Raw genomic sequence first — 19,937 nt, 5'->3', positions numbered from 1 at the left:
TGAGGATGCTTCCAGACTTTACCTGAGGATGGAATAGGTAGGTGACACCGTCCTAAAGACTGGGGTCGTGGACTGATTTAAAAGGGAGGAAGGAAGAAGCAGCTGAGTGCCATTCATGTCTCCTACCTGATGCAGATGCCATGGGACCAGCTGCCTTGCTTTTGTCTTCCCAACAATCCCTCTCCTCCCCCATGATGGACTCTACCTGACTCAAGACAAATGCTCCCCCCTGAAGTTGCCATTTGTCAAGTACATGGTCCCAGCAATGAGAAAAGTTACTAATACAGACAGCAACATGAACCACCAGCCTGTCTGTCTGGTCAGTGAGTACTCTACATGGGTTCGAAGAGACCTCTGCTCCTATAAATAACCTTTCTAGTCTGGCAAGAAGTCCTGGTAGAAAGACCAAAGACTAGGAGAGGGGTGGGTCTGCCCCCTGCCATGTGAAAAGACCTAGGAATAGCCATACTCATCTTCCCTGAAGAGCCAGGAAGGACTTTGGTCCCTGTAGGAACAGGCAGCCCACTTGGTGAGAAAATGGGTAAGGGTCCTTGGAGAAGAGGTAATCCAGACCCGAAGGAGAATACCACCTACCCAACCCTGCCCTGCCCAACTAATGGCTGACAAACATCTGGACAGCAGGCAATATCCCCCTGCCTCACTTCCTTCCCATCTCAATCTCCCCATCACTGAACAAATCTGCACATGGAAGAATTTTTTTCTTCCAGCATCTCATTCCAGTAGCCCCATCCCATGACTCTTGAGCCAGCAAGCAGTGACTGCTCACAAGCCAGGCCAGGAATAAGAAGATGCATAAGAAACACAGGCAAGGGCCCAGGGTAAGATGAACCCCGAGAATGGCTACAGGACACTGGGACCATTGGTCATTAAACCAAAACCCAGAGTGCAGTGTACATCAAGTCAGGGCAGGACGGTGTACAGAGGAAAGTCCAGAGGCACAAATTCCAGATGCTGGGTGGAACCCAGGACCACTCACAGTCCTGGCTGTGAGCTGCCATGAGCCCACGGAGCAAAAGGCCAAAGAAAACAAAGCCAAGAAAGCAACAGAATATTCCCTGAATGCAACAACTAACTCCTGTCAGAATCCTATCTCCCACAGCCTAGTCCTTAGCTGTGTGTTGTGATTCCAACACATCCCTGACCACTCAAGGCCTCTGAGGGCAGCCTGTCTCTCAAGACACTTAGAAAACTCAGAACCTGAGCACAAGCAGAGAGCACGCAGCACAGACGCACACAGATCAAAACGACCGTCCCACAGGATGGACACATGAACAGCTGGGACCCAACTGCCAAAGGTACCCACTCCAGGGAACTGCCGCAGGACTCACCATGAGGACACACGCCTGCTTCCCATCCATGAAGCCCTTCGGAATAGAGTTAGGAGTGAGGATCTCATACCTGAGGAAGGAAAGAAAAGTTGTTCCTTCTACCCATGGCTCACCTAGGCATGCACTAGAGCTCAATCAAAAACTAAAGTCACCAGCTGGCATAGCAGGAGTGCAGTATTCATTGAGCTCCAAAGAGGGGGTCCTACCCCAGTCGCACCCCACTCTTTGGCTAAATGGTCGAGGAGGGGTGAGTTTAGAAAGGACACTGGAATGCTTTGGTCACCAGTATAAGCTGCGGGCAGTGCCTGCACCCTGCTAACTGCACAGACTCCTCACCTGGGACCCAGGGACAGCCATGCTCACAGCCTCCCTGGGAGTCAGCCCAAGAAATAAATGGCTGCTCGTGGGAACAATATTCACCAACAGTCGCTAGACACATAGCCCAAGTCACCGGAACAAATAGCAAGATGCTGCTGCAGCACTTTACGCCCCACCTCCTCAAGGCCCCTTCAATGCCCTAGTGTCTGGCTGCATCTGTCGCTGCAGCCACAGGATTGGCGCAGCATCACCCGGCACAATGACATTCCTTCCAGTAATAAGATGGGGACAACTCTTCTCACGGAAGTGGCTGTGCTGGATTGAAAGAGATGCCTCCTGTACTCTGGGCATTTAAAATGCTAGGTCCCCAGCTGGTAGTCGCTCAGGGGGTTTAGGAAGTGTGGCCTTTGGAGGTGACAGTGATGACTCAATCCTCTGTAACTATGAGCCCCAAATAACCCTCTCCCCGTTCAAACTGCCTTGTCCATGGTGCTTTATTAACAGGAAAGCCACCAAGACAGTGGTGGAACCGAAATTAAAAACCATCTCCCCGCAAGGCACAAAGAATGATGCCGAGAGCTGGCCAGAGCCTACTATTCATAGATGGTAACACAGCCCTAGCTAAAGGTTCCTTCAGGAAGCCGTCCACCTGCGGCTTACTCTACATGTAGCCTAGGCCAAGCAAAGGGCTCAGGCCAGCTCACCTCTGCCGGAACTCCTGGAAGACCACTCTGTTGGGAAAGCCCTGGCGGCAGATACGGATGCCCTCAAGGACACCATTACAGCGCAGCTGATCCAGCACCAAGTGTGGGTCCAGTTTGCCAGCCTGGTGAGGAAAACACATGTAGATGGGCTCACTACTGGACCCAGGAGCTAGTGACAAAAGGGTAGGTGAGCCCTGCTGGTAGGGACACAGCTTTGCCCTGCCCCACCACGCCAAGTATTTGCACCTTCTTCTCATGGTTGGGAATGATACAGCGGACAAAGTTGGGGTTGGTGTTCCTCAGCGTGGCCATGAGCTTGGCCAGCTGCTCCTTGTACAGCTGCCCAACAGTACGGAACATGCCCTTCCGTGTCTTGAAGGCACCGGGGAGTGCTGTCTCAGACATGCCAGCCACTTGGTCCAAGCCAATGATTCGATCCACTGTGAAGAACATACAGCTTGTTGAGTGCCAGTGCCACACTGGCGGATCAGAGGGCACAGGACAAGAGAGACAGACATTGGGACAAAAAGGAGCCAGGGCCACACTGACAGATCAGAGGGCACAAGAGAGACAGACATCGGGACAAAAAGGAGTCAGCGCCACACTGACAGATCAGACGGCACGAGAGAGACAGACGTCAAGACAAAAAGGATGGTCAGTATGGAGCTGCAGGGCCCTTCTGATTAGAGATGAGAAGTGCAAAGGCCTCTGAGTAGGACAGAGATGACCCGGGCAAGAGGTACCGGGGCGACAGCGGAGTCCTGAGACACATCCCTAGTGCATCTCCAAGGCTGGCCTTATATGCTCATGTCCCTTGCCCTAGCCAACTCTGGGAGAATCAATGAGTTGGTAATGTGTTTGAAATAGAGAGAACTCCCTAAGGCTGGCTTAGCCCATGTGGGTTCCTGGGTCCTAGCTGAAAAATAAATAGTACCTTGACTTCACAGTAACCTTTGAATATAGGCACTGTGCTGGGACCACACAATAGGATCTCCAGATATGTTCTTCCACTGTAGGCAAGGCTCAGTGTTCTCAACATGCATATGGTCCTCCCCAGCAGAGACCGCTAAAGCAAGGACACTAAGGGCATCAGAAAGTTCTGAAAAACAAACCAGTGCTGGCCCAAATTCTTCCCAAGGTTCTCCTCGGAATATTTATCTGGTATCAAATGGTGCTTGGGTACTGCCCAGGGGCCTTCGTCCTCTAGACCAAGCCAAAAAGACACAGCTCCCACCCAGCAGCACTAAAGTGACCTGCCTTCCCCAGGGTAACAACAAAACCAAATGAACCAGAGCAGCAGCCATTGGGATCAGTTTTGAGCAAGCGCTGAGCTAAACCTGAAGGCATTCATGGCTAGATATGAGTTCTGTGGCAAAGACCGGTTCCTACTCCTGTGTGACCAGATCTCTCTTATTTACATGAGGACAGTTTAAAAACAAACAAAAAACAAAAACACGTCTGTTTCAAATGGAAGCCAGAGTGGAGCTGCAAGTCCTCTGATCTCACCCACCACGGTGCCGATTTTACTGGCCACCAAAGCCTGGGGGTGAGTGGCTGGAGAAAACACTGGAGTCCTAGAGGGGAAGATGAATGTGGTCCCATGGTGACTGGTCCCTGTATGTGTCCTGCTGCTGGCCTACACAGTCAGTGTTCTCTAAGTAAGTGTTGAAGAACCACACAGCTGCCCTTCAGCCACAGACACACAGTGGCATGCACATCTGAACCTCATGCAGGACACACAGCTGTTCAAGCAGAAGACACAGCCTCTAGGGGGAGCTCTAACCAGGTCTTCATGATTTTGCCTACATGTAAAACTTCTAACAACCCAACAGTCTTGGAAACCTGGCATTTTACTGAGGCCTGTGTCAAGCATACTGAGGACAGGAGCCCAGGGCAGCACAGGGAACAGGTACAGCCAGGCAGAAGGAGCCATGGGGTAAGGAAAATAAGACAGAAACATGCACAGTCCTGGGTATGCCACACAAGAGACCCGACTCCGGGCAGCCAGTCACCTGATTCTAGGTGGAGAATGGGAAAGCGGCGATAGAAATAGGCTCTCTGAGTGTTCTGCATCTCTGCAACAGAGAGGTTTAAAGCAAGACCCAGGCAGAGGAGAGGGGAAAAAGGAGAGACAGAAAAAGAACGGGTTCAAAGCAACCAGTCTACCGAGGAGGAAAGGCAGAAATGTAGAGACTGCAGACCTGTGAGGCAAAGGCTGAAGCCACGTGGAAGCTGGTCACCTGTGGAAGGTGCCTGGCCAGAGGAGCCTTTAGCGCCAGCCAGCCAGCAAAGGCCATAGCCTTAGAGGACATGGCTGTGCCACTGTTCAGACAACCTTTCCCTTTTAGCTCAGGGAGGCCTTCCTTGTGAAAGCCACAAAGGACAAGACACCTGGCTGGTGCCAGACCCTTCGTATGGTAGCTGGGTTCACCGCAGACTGGGAGGATGACGGGCCATGTGTGAGGCAGGGGTGGAGGGCAAAGAACGTACCATCCTTCCACAGCTCGGAGACGAACTTGTCTGAGGACTGGTGCAGCAGTGTGGCAATGTTGTCGTTCAGAGGGTCCATGTTCTTCATTAGCCACTCATCAGCTTTGTAATCGACCTGGAAGAAGAGGCAGACCGGGTCATGAGCTGCTCTGGGGGTCGTAACCATTACCAGGGACACAGGTACCCTGTGTGAACACCTTCTGGCCTAGCACTGCCATCCCCAAGAAACAGGTGGCAAGCGACTGAAAGTATTGACAAGATGTTCTCTGCAGTGTTACAAATAGAAGCCAACCGTGAAAAATAACACAGGAAGCCAGCAAGGGACAGCTGAGAAAATGATGTCACAGCTATGCCACAAAATGCTATCTTCTTAAAAGTAGTAAGATCATAAGCAAATGTCCACCACAGAACAAAACTCCATGCTAACTAATATTCCTTTGTCATGAGACCAGTCACCTCTGCTTTTCCTTGTCTGCTCACAACACCCATGTCTTCTATAACTGCATGCACTGTTCTAACCTTTTACAAATAGAGTCCCCCTGACATGAGTCCTGCTTTCATTGCAGAAGGTCCCAGAACAATACAAGCAGAGCAGCAGGCATCTTGGCCTTCTGCTCTCTGGCCCACATGCAGTCGCTGTCAGTGAGGAACAGGATGGGGCTTCCTTTGTCCATGCTGCATCCATGCTGCAAGACGGCCATCCAAAGGCAGTGCAGAGCAGCCCCCTGGGCAGACATGGCACAGACATTTTATCATTCAGACCCTGGATGGCAGGGAGGGTGTCCCTGCCTTCCAGGTCCTACATCACAGGGTGGTAGAAGCATCCTGTGAGCTACTGTGCTGGACCTGGGAACCACTGGAAGGAAACATAAGGCGAGGAGGCCTTCCGTGGGTAGCTGTGTAAATAGTGCTTTGGGATTTATTGCATTTTTCTGGGGGGTTTTAAGAGAGCTGCTTCACAGAAGGAGCCAGGCCACACAGGCCAGGAGAGCACGGGAAAGCCTTGAGGTCACCATTGAAGAGAAGCCAACTCAGCCCAGACTGTGTGCTCCAGTTAGTACTGGAGACTCTGTAAAGAACAGAGACTGCTGAGCAGAGAGCAGCTTCTTAGCTCACACCTTGGAGGCTCCGTTAGACTGAAGCCCCAGGAGCACACAGACTGGGATGAGTGCTAGCCAAGGGTCAAGCACAGCTCCACCACAGACCAGCTGTGCAGCCTCAGGACAATGGCTGCTATCTACAGCAGGGACAACTAACTCCCTTCCCCTCATAATGGAACAGAACCAGCAATGTCTGGAGACAGTGTGGAAGGGTACTACAGCCCGAAGTCTTGTGGGAGAAGCGAGGCATGAGTCGCAGGAGAAACAGCCTGCTCAACACTGCAACAAGTGCCAGTCAGTCTCCACAAGACAGACAACGGGGCTGCAGGAGGCCGAGAAGCCTTACCCTACATTACTGACCCAGGCAAGCTCACTGCACACCTGTCGCTCCCAGCTCAGGAAATAGAAGCTCAGAGAGATTAAGCACCTTGCCCAGTGTCCCTCAGCTCCTAACTCTCGGGGCTCTCATTTCAGCTATAGATTACAGCCACAGTTCCTCCACCCCTAAAACATCACACCACAGCCTTGACACCCCCTCACACATTCTACAAGCTTCCAACACCACCGCTAGGCCTGTGTGAAGGTGCTAAGAACGCCGTGTGCAGGCTTACTACAGTTGCCACCATATTACCACACCCCAGGGCTGCCTGGCTTCCATGCCTGGAGATGACCTTACATCACGGCACAAAGCGACTGACTCCTCCTCCAGGTGCCTCACCTTGCCAGCATAGTGGATGATACAGAAGTCAGCCTTGTCCTTCAGCTGCTTCGGCTTCTGGAACTTGGGGTGGGTGCCCTGCTCCTGCACCACCTTCTCCACGAAGCTCTTGTCGGTGGCTTTGGGAAACCAGCATTCCTCATCTAGCAGGGCCAGGATGCCTGGGGGGCCTGCCTGGAGGAAGAGCAGCAGGGCACAGGTGAGCAGAGTGTAGAGCTACAACCACACGGAGGGGGCATTCTCAGAGGGAAAAAAGAGCAGCAATGGAGAAAGCACTTGAGTGAAGAACTCTGTTTCTGCCTCTGGAGTCTGGGCTACGGCTGGGAGCGAACGCACTGCAGCAGGTCTGCAGCAGCGGCAGTCACTAGCGAGCCCCACTGAGACTGACAAAATGCACAGCTCCACCACCACACGTACCCCAAGTGTCTGTTTCTGGGCTGCATGGGAACTGCTAAAGTTTACTCGGGGGCCCTCTGACTAAGCCCTGGCCCCTACATTGTGTCTACACAAACCGAGAAGAGACACCTAAGGCGGTTCTTGGAGAGGAGAGGACCCAAGAGCCTGCTAGACTCCGAATTTTCTAAGAAGTCAAGGACATCTTAGAGAATGTCTGACACTTTGGAGCCAGGTGGGTTCTTGACAACTGTAAATTCAAAGTAAGGAAAAACAAAACCTCAAAAAGTCAACATTACCAAATTATACATCCTGCTGCCGATAACACTGTTTTCAAAGTGAACAGTGAACAGACTTTCTCCTGGGCCTTCTGACTATGCAACTTACTATGTGGCTCAATGTCCAGGACACCAAAACTGATCGTCCAACGACATTCAGGAAGTGACCCAGAGATAGAAACAAGTCAGGCTTCGATGCAGCGCACAAACCCAAAAGCCCAACCTGGCGGCCCTAACTTCACCTGGCAAGAGCTATAAATACGACCTGCTTTAAAGAGGGGGTAGCTTCTTCTAGCCCTAGCCGTCTCAACAGTCAAGGCCATGGGGTAAATGTTGTAAGGGCTGTGTTGGTCCCAAGAACATGAAATCTGGGTTTTGTGTGAATGGCTGCACAGTTCTGTGCTATAACATGCTATTTCTCAAATATAAACGGATCTGAGGAAAATGGAATGCGTGGGTCAGTCACATCTCCATTCGACCAGGATGTCTTTGCTGAGGGTCAAGGGCCCAGGCTGTGAGCTCTCTAAACAGCACTGACAGCAGGGAGAACTAGATCAACTGGGGGCTGCAGATGTAGAGCAGGCACTGCAGAGAGGAGCAGGGAGCCAGACAGACCAGCTCGCTCTTACTGGCTTCTCAATGAGGTCAATGCAGGGCTGCAGGTCGAGGCCAAAGTCGATGAAGTTCCACTCGATGCCCTCGCGCTGGTACTCCTCCTGCTCCAGGATGAACATGGTGTGGTTGAACAGCTGCTGCAGCTTCTCGTTGGTGTAGTTGATGCACAGCTGCTCGAAGGAGTTCAGCTGCAGGGAGACAGAGGCATCAGAGAGGAAGGGGAGGGCAGCGAAGCGTGGATTGTCCAAGCACCGCCTATACAACAGCGTCAGGGGTCTGCCCTGCCTCACTCCACAGCAGGAGGAGCCTCTCACAGGCTGGCAACGCCCTGCTCTGGATAAAGCTATGAGACACAAAGTGGCTTAGCAAGGAGAGGTGTGTTGTTGACTCCGTTAATTAAAATACTAGGCTATGGAAATGTATCTGTGCTCCTCATGAACAAGAACCAGCTGTGGGCTCCATCTCCAGCACACTGACAAACAGGTGAGTAGCAGCAGCAGCAGATCTCTGTGACTCCACTGTGACATGGAAACACCTTACATCTACTGCTAGTAATACCACTGTGGCCGTGAGCTACACTCAAGCCACAAGTGAAAAAATACAACACGTCACTGTTAGTGAAAACTAAAGACCATGTTTCCTATATCTAAGTTCTCGGCTTCGCTGAGATCTACTGTGGGCAACAGATGCAGGATCTCAGCAGCTCTTCCTACTAGATCTCAAAGACTTCACGAACAGGAACAATGTATGACCCCAAAGTACAATCTTTGGCTGGTAGAATAAATAACCGGGCACCATCCCCCATGAAGTCTCTAAGAGTTTGGCCTGAAAGGCCTGCCCCTCTCAAACTGCTAGCCGTCAATGGGAATACACCTGTGTTGTTTAAAACATACGCCAACGGTGTTCCTTTTCAATGAAGATTACCGGTGTGAGCAGCTACAAAACCATGACAAAAACGACTCAGGCCCAAGAAGATGGCAACCGAGAAATCAGCAGGACAGTCGGAGGGTGTGAAGGGGTGAGCTTACATCAAAGATCTCGAAGCCGGCAATGTCTAGGATCCCGATGAACGAGGCGCCCTGCCTCTTGGTCTTATCCAGAGCTTTGTTGATGCGAAGCACCAGCCAGCGGAACATCCGCTCATAGGTAGCTTTGGCCAAAGCCTCAATGGCAAAGTCAGCCTAGGGACAATACCCGGGAGAAAGGAAGTCAGATACAAAGTCTGGAAGCCTCCTGCCTTTGCCCCAGCGACCTCACTATGAGGCTTTCTCCAGAGAAACAGGGACAGAAGATGGAGAAAGCCTCCCAGATTCTCACTGTGGGGCTGTACAATGCCAACAGCTGAAACACCCCCAAGCCCAGCTCACAGTATACCCAGATGTTTACAAAGACCTTTGTTACTAGAACAAAGGCATGAAATATTTACAAAAGTAGTAAGATCCCAAGACTAGCTTCAGAACACTGCAAGTGGGAGGAAGGGGGAAGACTGACCAAGACTGGCCATCTGCTAAACCTGCCTCCTCACAGGCACAAAGGGGTCATTCCTTTATTCTCTTGGTTTGCTTGTTTCAAAAGCTCCAAAATAAAAAGCCAGAATTGAAACTAAGTTAAAAGGAAAAAGAATCTGCAGGAAGTAACAATCTTCATAGGTAAGACAATACTGTTACTTCTCCTGGCTTTGCTGATTTTCTTAAGTGTTTGTGTAGCATTTTCTAATGGGGGGGGGTGTCAAGGTTTCTCTTTAATTATTATGGACATAAACAATTGAGGGCAATTACACACAATGGCTTTTGAAAACAATGTTCTTGTCTTTCCTACAATGGCCCTGTGCAAGAGTAGCCTAGCCACAGGCTCACAGCTATCACGTGGGATCTTTAGGAAGAGCCTTGATGCCATCTTCCAAGTGTTGGTGCCCTAAAACTCCATGACCAGAGCCATTGAAAAAGTCAACAGAAAAGGCAGAAGGCACCAGGCCCAGGAATGACAGGCACATTTGCCTGGCACAGACAGGAAAGCCCCTGCTTGTCTCTCAGCACATGGAGCAAGGCAGCAGGTGGCAGAGAAACAACCACTTGGCCTGAGTTCCAAAGATGATGGGGCCGCTGCTGGAACCAGAAACCACAGCACAGAAACAGTGAAGCCTCCTTTTAAGCAGAGACAGGATGTGACATCATCCTGAACACCAAGCAGCCTCAAGTTAGCACTTTCCAAATGTGTACTTGGGCATGTCCCTCGGCCTCTGATGTTCTCAAGAGTGCCACCCTGATCTTAGCAGTGCTGAGGTCTGAATAACAGGCCCTATTCAACTTTCTTGACACAGCGGGCAGCCCAGAACAGGCCTTAACACTACACAGCTGCAAGAACATCGTCCCCGGAACTGTCACGTGACACACAGAGAGACACAATAACATACCTGTTCTTTAGTCTGTGCCTTCTGCACATAGTCTCTCCCCACCTTGATGCGCGGAGTGAGGATGCCTCTGGTGAAATCGGTCACATTGATCCCCAGAAGGTGGGACACCTTTTGAGCAGCTGACATTTTCAAAAAAATAAGGAAAGGGGTGAGAAATGGTTTAATTAAACCCATTGTAGCCTGTGAGCAAAGAAAGGTGCAAGGAGAATGTGCCATCACTGACTGGATGTAGCCTCGGTGCAGGCCTATGGGCATGGTGCCTCGGGCCTCCAAACCAGTGAAACTAGGCCTTCAAGGGCCACTCAAGGCACAGCAGTATATAGTCCATAGAAGTAACCAGGACAAGCCACAAAATCCACGTTGAATGTTTTCAGAGGCTGTAAGGAGTCCATGTGGTAAGACTCAGTCACTTAAACAGGAAACAATAGTGGCTAACTGAGGTGATTTACACGGTGTCACATCCCAATCAGTTCAAGGGCAAGGCTCGAGTTACTTTGTCCCTCAAGCAGAAACAGCAACCAGGGCAAGAGGTTTGTCTTCAGGAACAAGTGAGCAAAACTCAGGCCAGGAGAGAAGATCCCCTAGCTCACTATCACTTGCTGTGTATCTTACACAAGTACAAACAATACAACTGGAGGACGGGTGACAGCAGAGGAGACTGTGCCATAAGCTCACAGCCAGCCTGAGGAACACAGTAAAATCCAACTCAAGAAAACCTCAAAAACCAGAGGGCTACCCACCCACAAACACGGACAAAGAGTTGAGACTCTCTGGTAATTTCTCCTAAGCATACCCACAGCTCAGTAGAGAGCCTGGTGTTACCTGTGTTGTCGGGCATGGAAGCCTGGTCAGTGTTCCGTTCCTTCTTGAAGACGATGTTGCCAAGCTGAAGAACTCCTGAGATGACCCGCAGCAAGCCTATGGTGTTTGGGAAAGATGGGTCAGAGTAGAGTAGAGTAGAGTAGGAAGCCCCAGTTAAGGGTATAAAATCCATAAGAGATCTTTGGCTAAGCAGGGATACCGCACTTCCTGAGGTGCTGGAACACCAGGTCTCATCTCCTAGTGTGTGGAAGTTATCTGCCTTGGGGGCTCACCACCACTCAGGACGGCCTGTCTCTCCCAAACCTCAGCTTGATGAAACTATTCAGACACAAGGTCTGATAATATGTTCAACCTTTCCAAACCTTACAGTAAGGACATGCTTCTGGCCCAAGACCCACTGCCTGCTTTTATAAACAATGTCTTCTTGGGACACAGTTACACCCATCTGTTTAAATAGTGCCTGCGACTAAAGAAAGATGTTCTGGCCTGCCAGCCTCTTCCACACTTCATAGAGCCAGAGCTTCATAAACGCCTGTGACATCTATCACCAAGAGCAAACCCTTCAAACTCAAGCCTACTTCATAAATATGCAGGGATCCCCAGCACCAAAGCCAACAGGAAGTTATCCATGGGTCCCACATCTGCCTCAAGGCCCCTAGGGGCAGGCTAACCAATCACACCACCTCTACCACCGGAGGCCCTGCCCTTACCCATCTGCTCGTCCTCTGGGATGCCCATAATCCTCATGGCTTCCATTGTCTCCTGGAACATGTCCTTGTCCTGCTGCCCAGGGATGGTGACATGGCCGTTGGACAGGAAGCGGTATTTGTTGTATGGCTCCAGCAGGAGGTCAGCTGTGAAAAGAGGAAGAGAGGCAGGGGTCAGTGAAGTCTGAGAGGCAGGCTCCAGACAATGCTGTAACCTCCAAGACTTGGGGCTGTCAACGGCCTGGACACCCTCTTCTCTGAGACACTGTGTACAGCTGGCATTTATGCAGCACAGAGCATCAAAGCTCTGAGACCGGACCTCTGCCTAGGACACCCAAACACAGAAGCCCACCTCCACTGCTCCCCAGATCAAGTCCGTCCCGTTCCCACCCCCCAGTGCCATGCCGCCCACCCCCCAGAGGCGCCCTGACGTACTCTTCAGGTGCTCCCCGGCCCCAGACAGCAGGTAGTAGAAGATGTGGAAGGTCCGCTCCTCCTTGGCTTGCCGGATGGCACGAGATTTCTCCAAAAGATCTGAGAGCACGTTAAAGAGCAACACACACTGGAGGGAAGAAAACTCTCTTCTGTGCTCCCACCTCCATCGAAAAGAACTGCGTGTCACCAGAAAGGAAGAAAGGCAGAAAACAACAAAGCAGGGCAAAGCCAACTGCCTTGTCTCCAACCTTCAACCAGGCTGGGGAGCCCGGTCTGCTTACAGGACCCTGCTGATGAGTGACATCAGACTAGAGATGTCAAAGGTCTCGGGATGGTGCAAGGGGACAGAAAACAGCAGCCACCACGTGGAACTGCTCTAGGACCCCACGAGTGATTTTTCAGTAGTTCCCCCAATCCAGGAAGAATCCATCCTGAGTTCTGTGCCACATTTCTAGTCAGCTCCTGATACTGTCCCAGGGCCACACAAGTGGCCAGGCAATGAGCTCAAGAAGGGCAAGTGCTAAAACGGAGCAGCAGCCTGTCCTGAGGGCGCCACCTCCCCCGGCTCCACCAGCTCTTATTCAGTCAGTCACAAGGATACAGGTCTCAATGTTGGCACCCACGATGTAGCCATTGACATCAAAGTTGATGCGAATGAATTTACCCTGAGGAGATAAATACAGGGGAGACAGATCTCAGAAACAGGGAACAAAGGGCCCCACCCGACCCTGCCCCTGTACCCAGAAGGCTGAGAAAGGCCAAAAGCTCTGTGTAGAAGCTGAGCCAATATACAGGAGGCACTAGGTTACTTAATGTGCCCAGCCTGAGGTGAGTTCCTTGCAGGAGAGAAGGCAGCAAGGAGAGACCTGTAATGGGCAGTGCTCCTTCCCATGTGACCTGACCCTGTAGCCACGGATATGGCAGGGTACCCCGGGTACCAACAGACGACTCCTCACTTCCTCCCTGGCTTTCCCCATCTTCTGTGAAAGAGGTTACAGCCACCATGGAGGGGGAGGGGGCATGCTGACAGGAACATGTGCACCAAAGGGAGGCGGAGGAAGCAACAAACTCCAATCCTCATTGTTTGGGGTGAAAGCACCCAGGTGGGAGGTCATGGTGTCAAAACATCTGCAGCCCTTATGTCCCAAAAGCCACTGCCACAGCCCCACCAGCCAGGACTCACGAATCGCGAGGAGTTGTCATTCTTCACGGTCTTGGCGTTTCCGAAAGCCTCCAGGATAGGGTTGGCCTGCAGCAGCTGCCGCTCCAGCTCGCCCTGTAGAGGAACCCAGTCTCATGAAGGCCAGGCAGCAGTCTGGGCTACTAAGCCCAAAGTGCCAGAAACGGAGGCCTGCAGGGCCCCTGGTAGCTGCCACACTAGCCTCTTCCTTTCCACTCAGACTTTGGAAACAAACTGATCAGAAACTGACCTGTGAGAAAATCAGGAAGCTACCAGTTCTGGGAATGACCAAAGAGTGTCGAGGGTAAGGAGATTAAGAGATGTCATGGCAGGAGCCTGTCTCCAGGACAGTCACCCTGTGTACACGGGCCTTCTGTCCACTCACTGTATCCAGTCTCCACACTTTCCCTTTACATACAAGGAAAGGAGTCAGAGCCACAAAAGACACGTTATCTCGGCCAAAATGAAGTCAGCTGTACTGTCCCTACGGGCCCCTCCCTATCTCCAAACCTTCCCTGGCATCAGTAAGGGTCTCCAGGTGGGATCCGCGAGGCCCACTTTAGAGCCCCAAATATTTAACAATAATTTTCACAAATCCTGGAGTTTGTTGGCTGGCAGAAGAAACCCTCATGCATCTCATCCCTGGACCTACGGTGCTTAGGCAGGCAGAGAGCTGCCCTTTCACAGGCGCAGGAGCAAGGTTGGAGAAGGAAGGACATTCTGCTCAAGGTCATCCAGTCATGGGTCAGCAAAGCTGGTGGTCAAACTAAAGTCTTCGCCCTAACCATTGTCAGCTACTTCGACATCCCCTGCCCCTGTCCTACACGGGGGAAGCTGCCCTGCCGGGCAAATCAACTCTGCAAGCATTCATCAACCCCCTCAGTAGCAGCCAAGACTGGCCGAGGACGCTGGGCCCTATTCTTCACAACAGATCTCTAGAGGGGAAAGAGTGGCACTCCCACCAGGCAGGGTCGATGTTTATCAGAAGGGCTGGAGGGCGGCCAGGGCTTTACGGAAACAGCAGCCACCGGAGAGTGAGGAAAGGCAGCCTGGCGGCAGGGCAGCAAATCTCCCAGGAGAGTCAGTGATGCCACACCTGCCTGCCAGCACAACTGCCACAGACATGACCCGTCTGCAGGGTGACAGCCTTCCAGCACACCTACCAGACACCACATGCATCAGCAAGATTCTGGAGTCCACCAGAGCCCAGAAATGAACCAGACTAAGCCTCCTCCGCCTCCTCCTCTTCCTCCCACCACCTCATCCAAGCCTCCTCCCTTTTGTGGAAGCTTCCATGACCCAGTCAGGTAAGTGGAGAAGAGGGTCAGCAAGGCCAGGTCAAACGGCAAGGGTGATCATGCCCTCAGAGACAGCTCCACATGTGTATCTGGCACCAACAGTCACCCTCCCAGAAGGCACCAGGCTGCCTCCCAAAGGCCTCGGGTGGGCCTGCTAGTCAGTCCACAAGCAACCCGCACAGCCAAACTTAGGCACTGCTTCCCACCCAGTGACGCTCCTAACAAAGCAGATGCCAGGCTGCCAGGATGGCTGGGCCGCTCCTGTTCTCTCAGTCTCTGCCCGCCTGACTGGAGGGCCAAACTCAAGCTTCTGTCTGGACCCATACACAGCTGCTATGGAAAGTGGACTTACTGGGCCAACTGGGAGCAATGACAGAGCCCATTCCCTGCTGCCAGTGGTGATGGCTGACCGACAGAGTTTGCTTTATGGACATCTAATTGGGCACAGAAGAGACTGTGAAACTGGCAAAATATAAAATGATGTGCTGGTGTATGGTCCTAAGCTTGGAATTACCAGTCCCCAGGTGGTATTTCAGTCAGGAGGCTCCAACTAGTACATTAAAATAGAGGGACAGGGTCACTCCTCAGACTGCAGAAGCCCACCCTGCCCTTCCTCTTAAGTAACCTCAGCTCTGAAAATGCACAAGTCAAGATCGCATATCCTGTCTGATGGGCTTGCTTGCGTGTGTATGTATGTTTTAGTTTTTTGTTGTTTTTTTGTTGTGTGGGTTTTTTTGTTTTTGTTTTTGCAGTGGAGGGGGTGAGCCAGTTACTGCAGGTAGAGAGTTGTCTCCCAGAGATGTCACGACAGGCCTCGCACGGAGAAACTAGCTGGGCACGTGTGGAAAACCACAGCACAGCCTCAGGGGCGATGAACAACTACACTGGTCAGTGGCCTTAGCTGTGTCTGGACACCAGAGGCAGCAATTCTCAGGCTGGAGGTGGGGCCAGCAGAGTGCCCACCACACACTGTGCCTTCCTAGCTCTCCTCCCACTACGTCCCTAAGATCCCCCAATTATTTGTATGCCCGAGGCCTGTCTTTCCTCTAAAGTTGGAACCCAGGAATGAGGTGCACAGGGCCCTTTTACTGCAGAGACCCCAATGTCACCCTCCTAAGAGTCAGTCACATACCAAGCATTCAATAAATATCTGGGAAATGGATTTTACTCCAAATTCAGAGACAAAAAAAACCTCAGCCAGAGACCTCCTAACCTCCCAGCTTGGTTTTTAAAATAGGCCTCCTATAAAGAATGGAAAATGGGGGGGTTGGGGAAGAAACTTTATTAGTTTCTAAATATAATTCCTGACACCCTGTGGAAAAAGTTTCAGAAAGCTTGGCACATAGAGAGTTGTTTCTGGTCTGATTCCAAAAGACGGTACAAGGATGTTGTATGGCTGCACCCCAGCTATGCATGCAGAGACACACCCCAACTTACTGGTGAACACAGTGCACAGGACCCCAGTAAGGTGAAGCCAGTGAGGGCAGTAGAGCACCCCTGATGGCCTTGGGGAGGCATCACTGGTACTTAGGTTTCTCAGGGCAGCCGAAGTGTATGAGGAGGGTGGGGGGCTCCTCAGCCATGCTCAACACTAACCACTGCTTTCCCCAGGAAACTCCAATCTGGGACCTCCCAGTATCTCCCCCAGCTTGTGCCAGGAGATGAGGGGCCAGCCATCTGTAACTGGTGTGGACTACAGTGAGCATGTGGGACTCTGGGAAGGCAGGTGCACACCCCATCGGGCCTGCACAGGCACTGCATGGGGCACAACTGGAATTCAGGCAGGTCTGGCGTTCTGAGAAAAGCCAGGTGACGAGGCCGACACCAGTCGGGAACTGCCCCCTCAGAGTGCACCAGAGGCCTGTGTGCATCACACCCAGCCCTCCTCCCAAGACAACCAGTGAGCCGAGCCTCTAAGAAAAGTTCTAGCTGCAGAAAGTGACATTGTGTGACGTGAAAGCGGCTCAGAAGAATGTACAGAATCCAAGGACACACGATGGCAGAACACGCATTCCCGGTGCAGAACGTGCAGTAAAACGTGCATCTCACCTAGCCAGGACACTGCTGAGTTCCACCAAAATCCACCAAGGAAGAGGGAAAAAAGGAAGTAAGATGACTTTCCAACTGTCTTTTCTTGGTGAGGGAGAACTGTCCACCCAGAGACATTATTCCCACAACAGAACAAGGATACGGGGATTTGAAGGCAGGTCAACCCAAGTCCTTCTGGCCTCCATTAACTGGAGAACCTTGTCTCGGACTGTCTCGTCCAGTCTCCGAGGTGGAGTGCATGCAGCAACCAGCTGCCATGCCAAGGGTTCTGCTAAAGTAGACCCTGGGGTTGGTCCAGTTTTCATAACAACTTGAAGAGTTTGGAGGACAAGAATGGAATGGACCTGCTACCACCCAAGCACTCCTGAGACCGTTAAGCTGTTGCCTAGGGAAAAAAGCTGGGCCTCTGCTTCATGCCCAAGAGCATTCTCACTTAAAGTTGAGGCCTCCATTATAAGCCCTCCTCCTTTACCACCCTCTGCCAAGGCCCAGCAAGGCACCAGGCACTCACCTGGTCCTTCTTGCTCTTGTGTGAGGATGCCACATGTGCCAGGTACTGGATGACTTTCTTGGTGTTCTCTGTCTTGCCTGCTCCAGATTCACCCCTAAGAGAGTTGAGGGAGTCCTTAGTAAGATGCGGCTATGTCCTCGGCCTCCACCCCTTACAGCATGCCCTGCTGTCTACCATTCTGCCCTTCTGTGGGACCCATGAGGAGCCAACAGGAAGAAAGGGGCACAGGAAACCAAATGTGAAGCTCTGCAGTTCTGTCTGTCTGCTTCCCATGGCCCACCAGAGGCCAGACAAAAGTCGATTCACAGCCACTGCCTACCCTGCTCACTTGGCAGCCTTCAGAGCCAAATGTTTGAGACATCGGGGGAGGCAGCTGCTGACCTAGGCGCCAAAGGCACTTATATGTGTTCCCCTGAAATAACCCTGGGAGGTGGTTTCCTTATTAAGATGGACAGTAGCCAGTATCAGCCTACATCAGGTAAGGAAGGCCATCATTCCCGGTCGGGAGGCATGTGCCATGCTGGAAGTTCTGGAACAGCCAGCTGGTGCCTTCTGTTGGAGCTTGTGGTGATCCTCTGCTGTCACCCACCCACCCACGAGTACCACTCCTTTAAGGGGGGCTGACAAAGGCCTTAGCTGTAACACAAACATTCACTGGGACCACTGGGCAAAAGACCCTGAGTCCTGTCCTGGGGCAAAAGGAGGGACCTGAACTGGAGCCTATCAACCCCCTTCAACAGGATAAAAGTATTCTTTCCCCGAGAATAAAAGTAGGGGTGAGCTCAATCCCCAGCAGCACAAATACAACTATCAGAGCGATAAACAACCCCCACACACACACACACACACCACACACACTCATAAAACACTTACGTGCACAGAATGGACTGGTCTTCTCGGTCTGCAACAAAAAGGAGGACATCAGGTTACCTCGGGAAGAAGAAACCTGCCCCTTCCCACCTCCATGAAGAGTTGCTAAGACAAGGAACAAAGACTTAAATGCTGCTCTGAAGGGGCCTTGCAGACCTCCAACCTGGGCTGCCTATGGACATCCCTTAGGAAGAGCATCTGTAGCGTCAAAGTCCCAGAAAGCTGCCTGCCCCGAGTCCAGGCTGTACACACACTGCCCACTCTGTCAGTATGGAGTATCAGGAAAAAAATGCCCATGCCAGACTCCCAACACTGCCAATATTTAAGCAAGGAATACTGTTTAAGGAGCCAGAAATCAGAGCAGGGAACATGACAAGGCCTAGTTTGCAATGGGACTGTCCCGATATGAGATGCTGCCTCACAGAGACAATGAATAGCCTTCTCTGAGCCCCATGAATTCCTCTATGTTGTAGGGCAGCCCATATGTAAAGGACATACAGTAATGACAAGATCGAGGGACCCAGCAATCATGGACAGCTTCTGAAAGTGTCTCTGAGATCCTGCCCTCTACACCAGGGCAGGAGCTTCCAACAGCCACCACTCAGCAAGGAGGGATGTGAATGCTCCTTTTGCGTGTGGGGACAACTGCACTCTGAAAGTTAAGGGACAGTGCCCTGTGCTCTGAAAGCTAAGCTGGATGGTCACATTCCAGGACAAGATACCGTCCCAGGTAGGTGCTGAGTGTCCCACTTTAGACCCTATAGAGTCAGAGCGGTTGGACCCAGCACCGTGCTATTTGGTAACATCTGAACTACGATGAGGTACTTACTCGACTGTGGCTCTCCACAGCACAAGGTATACTGGCGACTCACTCCCTTTGTGATTATTTTGATAAAATAACACATAAAACAGCTCTGGTGATAACCCTGTGAGTACAGTAATCTCCTCAAGGGCTACTATCATCTCTATAATAGAGCAGCAGTGGCAGAGGGGGAAAGTGGGAGAGCCAATCAAGGGGCGCTGGTGGCTACTGGTAGAACCAGCATTGCCAGACAGCAGATGCCAGCCATTCATGAAGGGCACTCCTGGCTCTCACTCTGCTAGGGCTCCATGTGACAAGGTGCTCAGAGAATGACTCACGGCTTTCTGTGTGTGGCCTCAGGTCATGGAATTAGCCATCTGACACCAGACTGACCAAGCAGATGACCTGCCCTCCTGTAGGTGAGCTTTCTAGCTGGCCCAATCTCAACAGTATATAGGGCTGAGTACACGCTGCCATCTCCACTCTGTCAACTGGCTGAACAGAAGGGAAGGCTGGACTCCAAGACAGGAAGCCAGAAAAAGGAAGCCTTACACCCCACAGGGGCAGCAGCTGTCCATGCCCTCAGCTGCAGCCTTCACCCTACTCTGAAGAAATAACCACCAAGTCAGGCACTTGGAGGTCGAGGCAGAGCTGCTGAGCACCGAGGGCCAGGGTGAACTGTATAGTTGAGACAAACCAAAAGACGAGAAAAATGAAATTGCCTCAGAGTGGGAGTATGGGGGAGCCCCACACTTCACACTCACACAAACACTATCTAACCTCCATGAGAACCACTCAGCAAGAAGGCAAGAAGCAGGTACTCAACCTCCCACACCTTGCCCTGTGTTTCCAAAAACATTCGTTCTTCAAAGCTGCCAGACAATG

At 51.7% G+C, this 19,937-nt stretch overlaps 1 protein-coding gene across 1 annotated transcript in view; it reads right to left on the bottom strand.

Annotated features, from left to right (window-relative positions):
* The window catches only part of Myh9 (myosin heavy chain 9), an 83,625-nt gene that overhangs the window by 18,792 nt on the left and 44,896 nt on the right, over window positions 1–19,937 (bottom strand). Inside the window, exons 4-18 of the mRNA XM_048427378.3 lie at window positions 18,254–18,281; window positions 17,381–17,474; window positions 13,526–13,618; window positions 12,944–13,007; window positions 12,343–12,441; window positions 11,911–12,054; window positions 11,201–11,296; window positions 10,379–10,497; window positions 8,994–9,146; window positions 7,980–8,153; window positions 6,680–6,853; window positions 4,862–4,976; window positions 2,618–2,811; window positions 2,372–2,493; window positions 1,350–1,419 (exon numbers count right to left, since the gene is read on the bottom strand). Coding sequence (XP_048283335.2) covers window positions 1,350–1,419; window positions 2,372–2,493; window positions 2,618–2,811; window positions 4,862–4,976; window positions 6,680–6,853; window positions 7,980–8,153; window positions 8,994–9,146; window positions 10,379–10,497; window positions 11,201–11,296; window positions 11,911–12,054; window positions 12,343–12,441; window positions 12,944–13,007; window positions 13,526–13,618; window positions 17,381–17,474; window positions 18,254–18,281 — 1,739 coding nt within the window. The remainder of the gene's footprint in view (window positions 1–1,349; window positions 1,420–2,371; window positions 2,494–2,617; window positions 2,812–4,861; window positions 4,977–6,679; window positions 6,854–7,979; window positions 8,154–8,993; window positions 9,147–10,378; window positions 10,498–11,200; window positions 11,297–11,910; window positions 12,055–12,342; window positions 12,442–12,943; window positions 13,008–13,525; window positions 13,619–17,380; window positions 17,475–18,253; window positions 18,282–19,937) is intronic.

Source organism: Myodes glareolus, chromosome 19, assembly GCF_982192425.1.
Source record: "Myodes glareolus chromosome 19, mMyoGla1.1, whole genome shotgun sequence".
NCBI classification, from domain to species: Eukaryota; Metazoa; Chordata; class Mammalia; order Rodentia; family Cricetidae; genus Myodes; species Myodes glareolus.
Note: the sequence above shows the minus strand (reverse complement) of the source record. Positions and strands in the feature narration are given on the sequence as shown.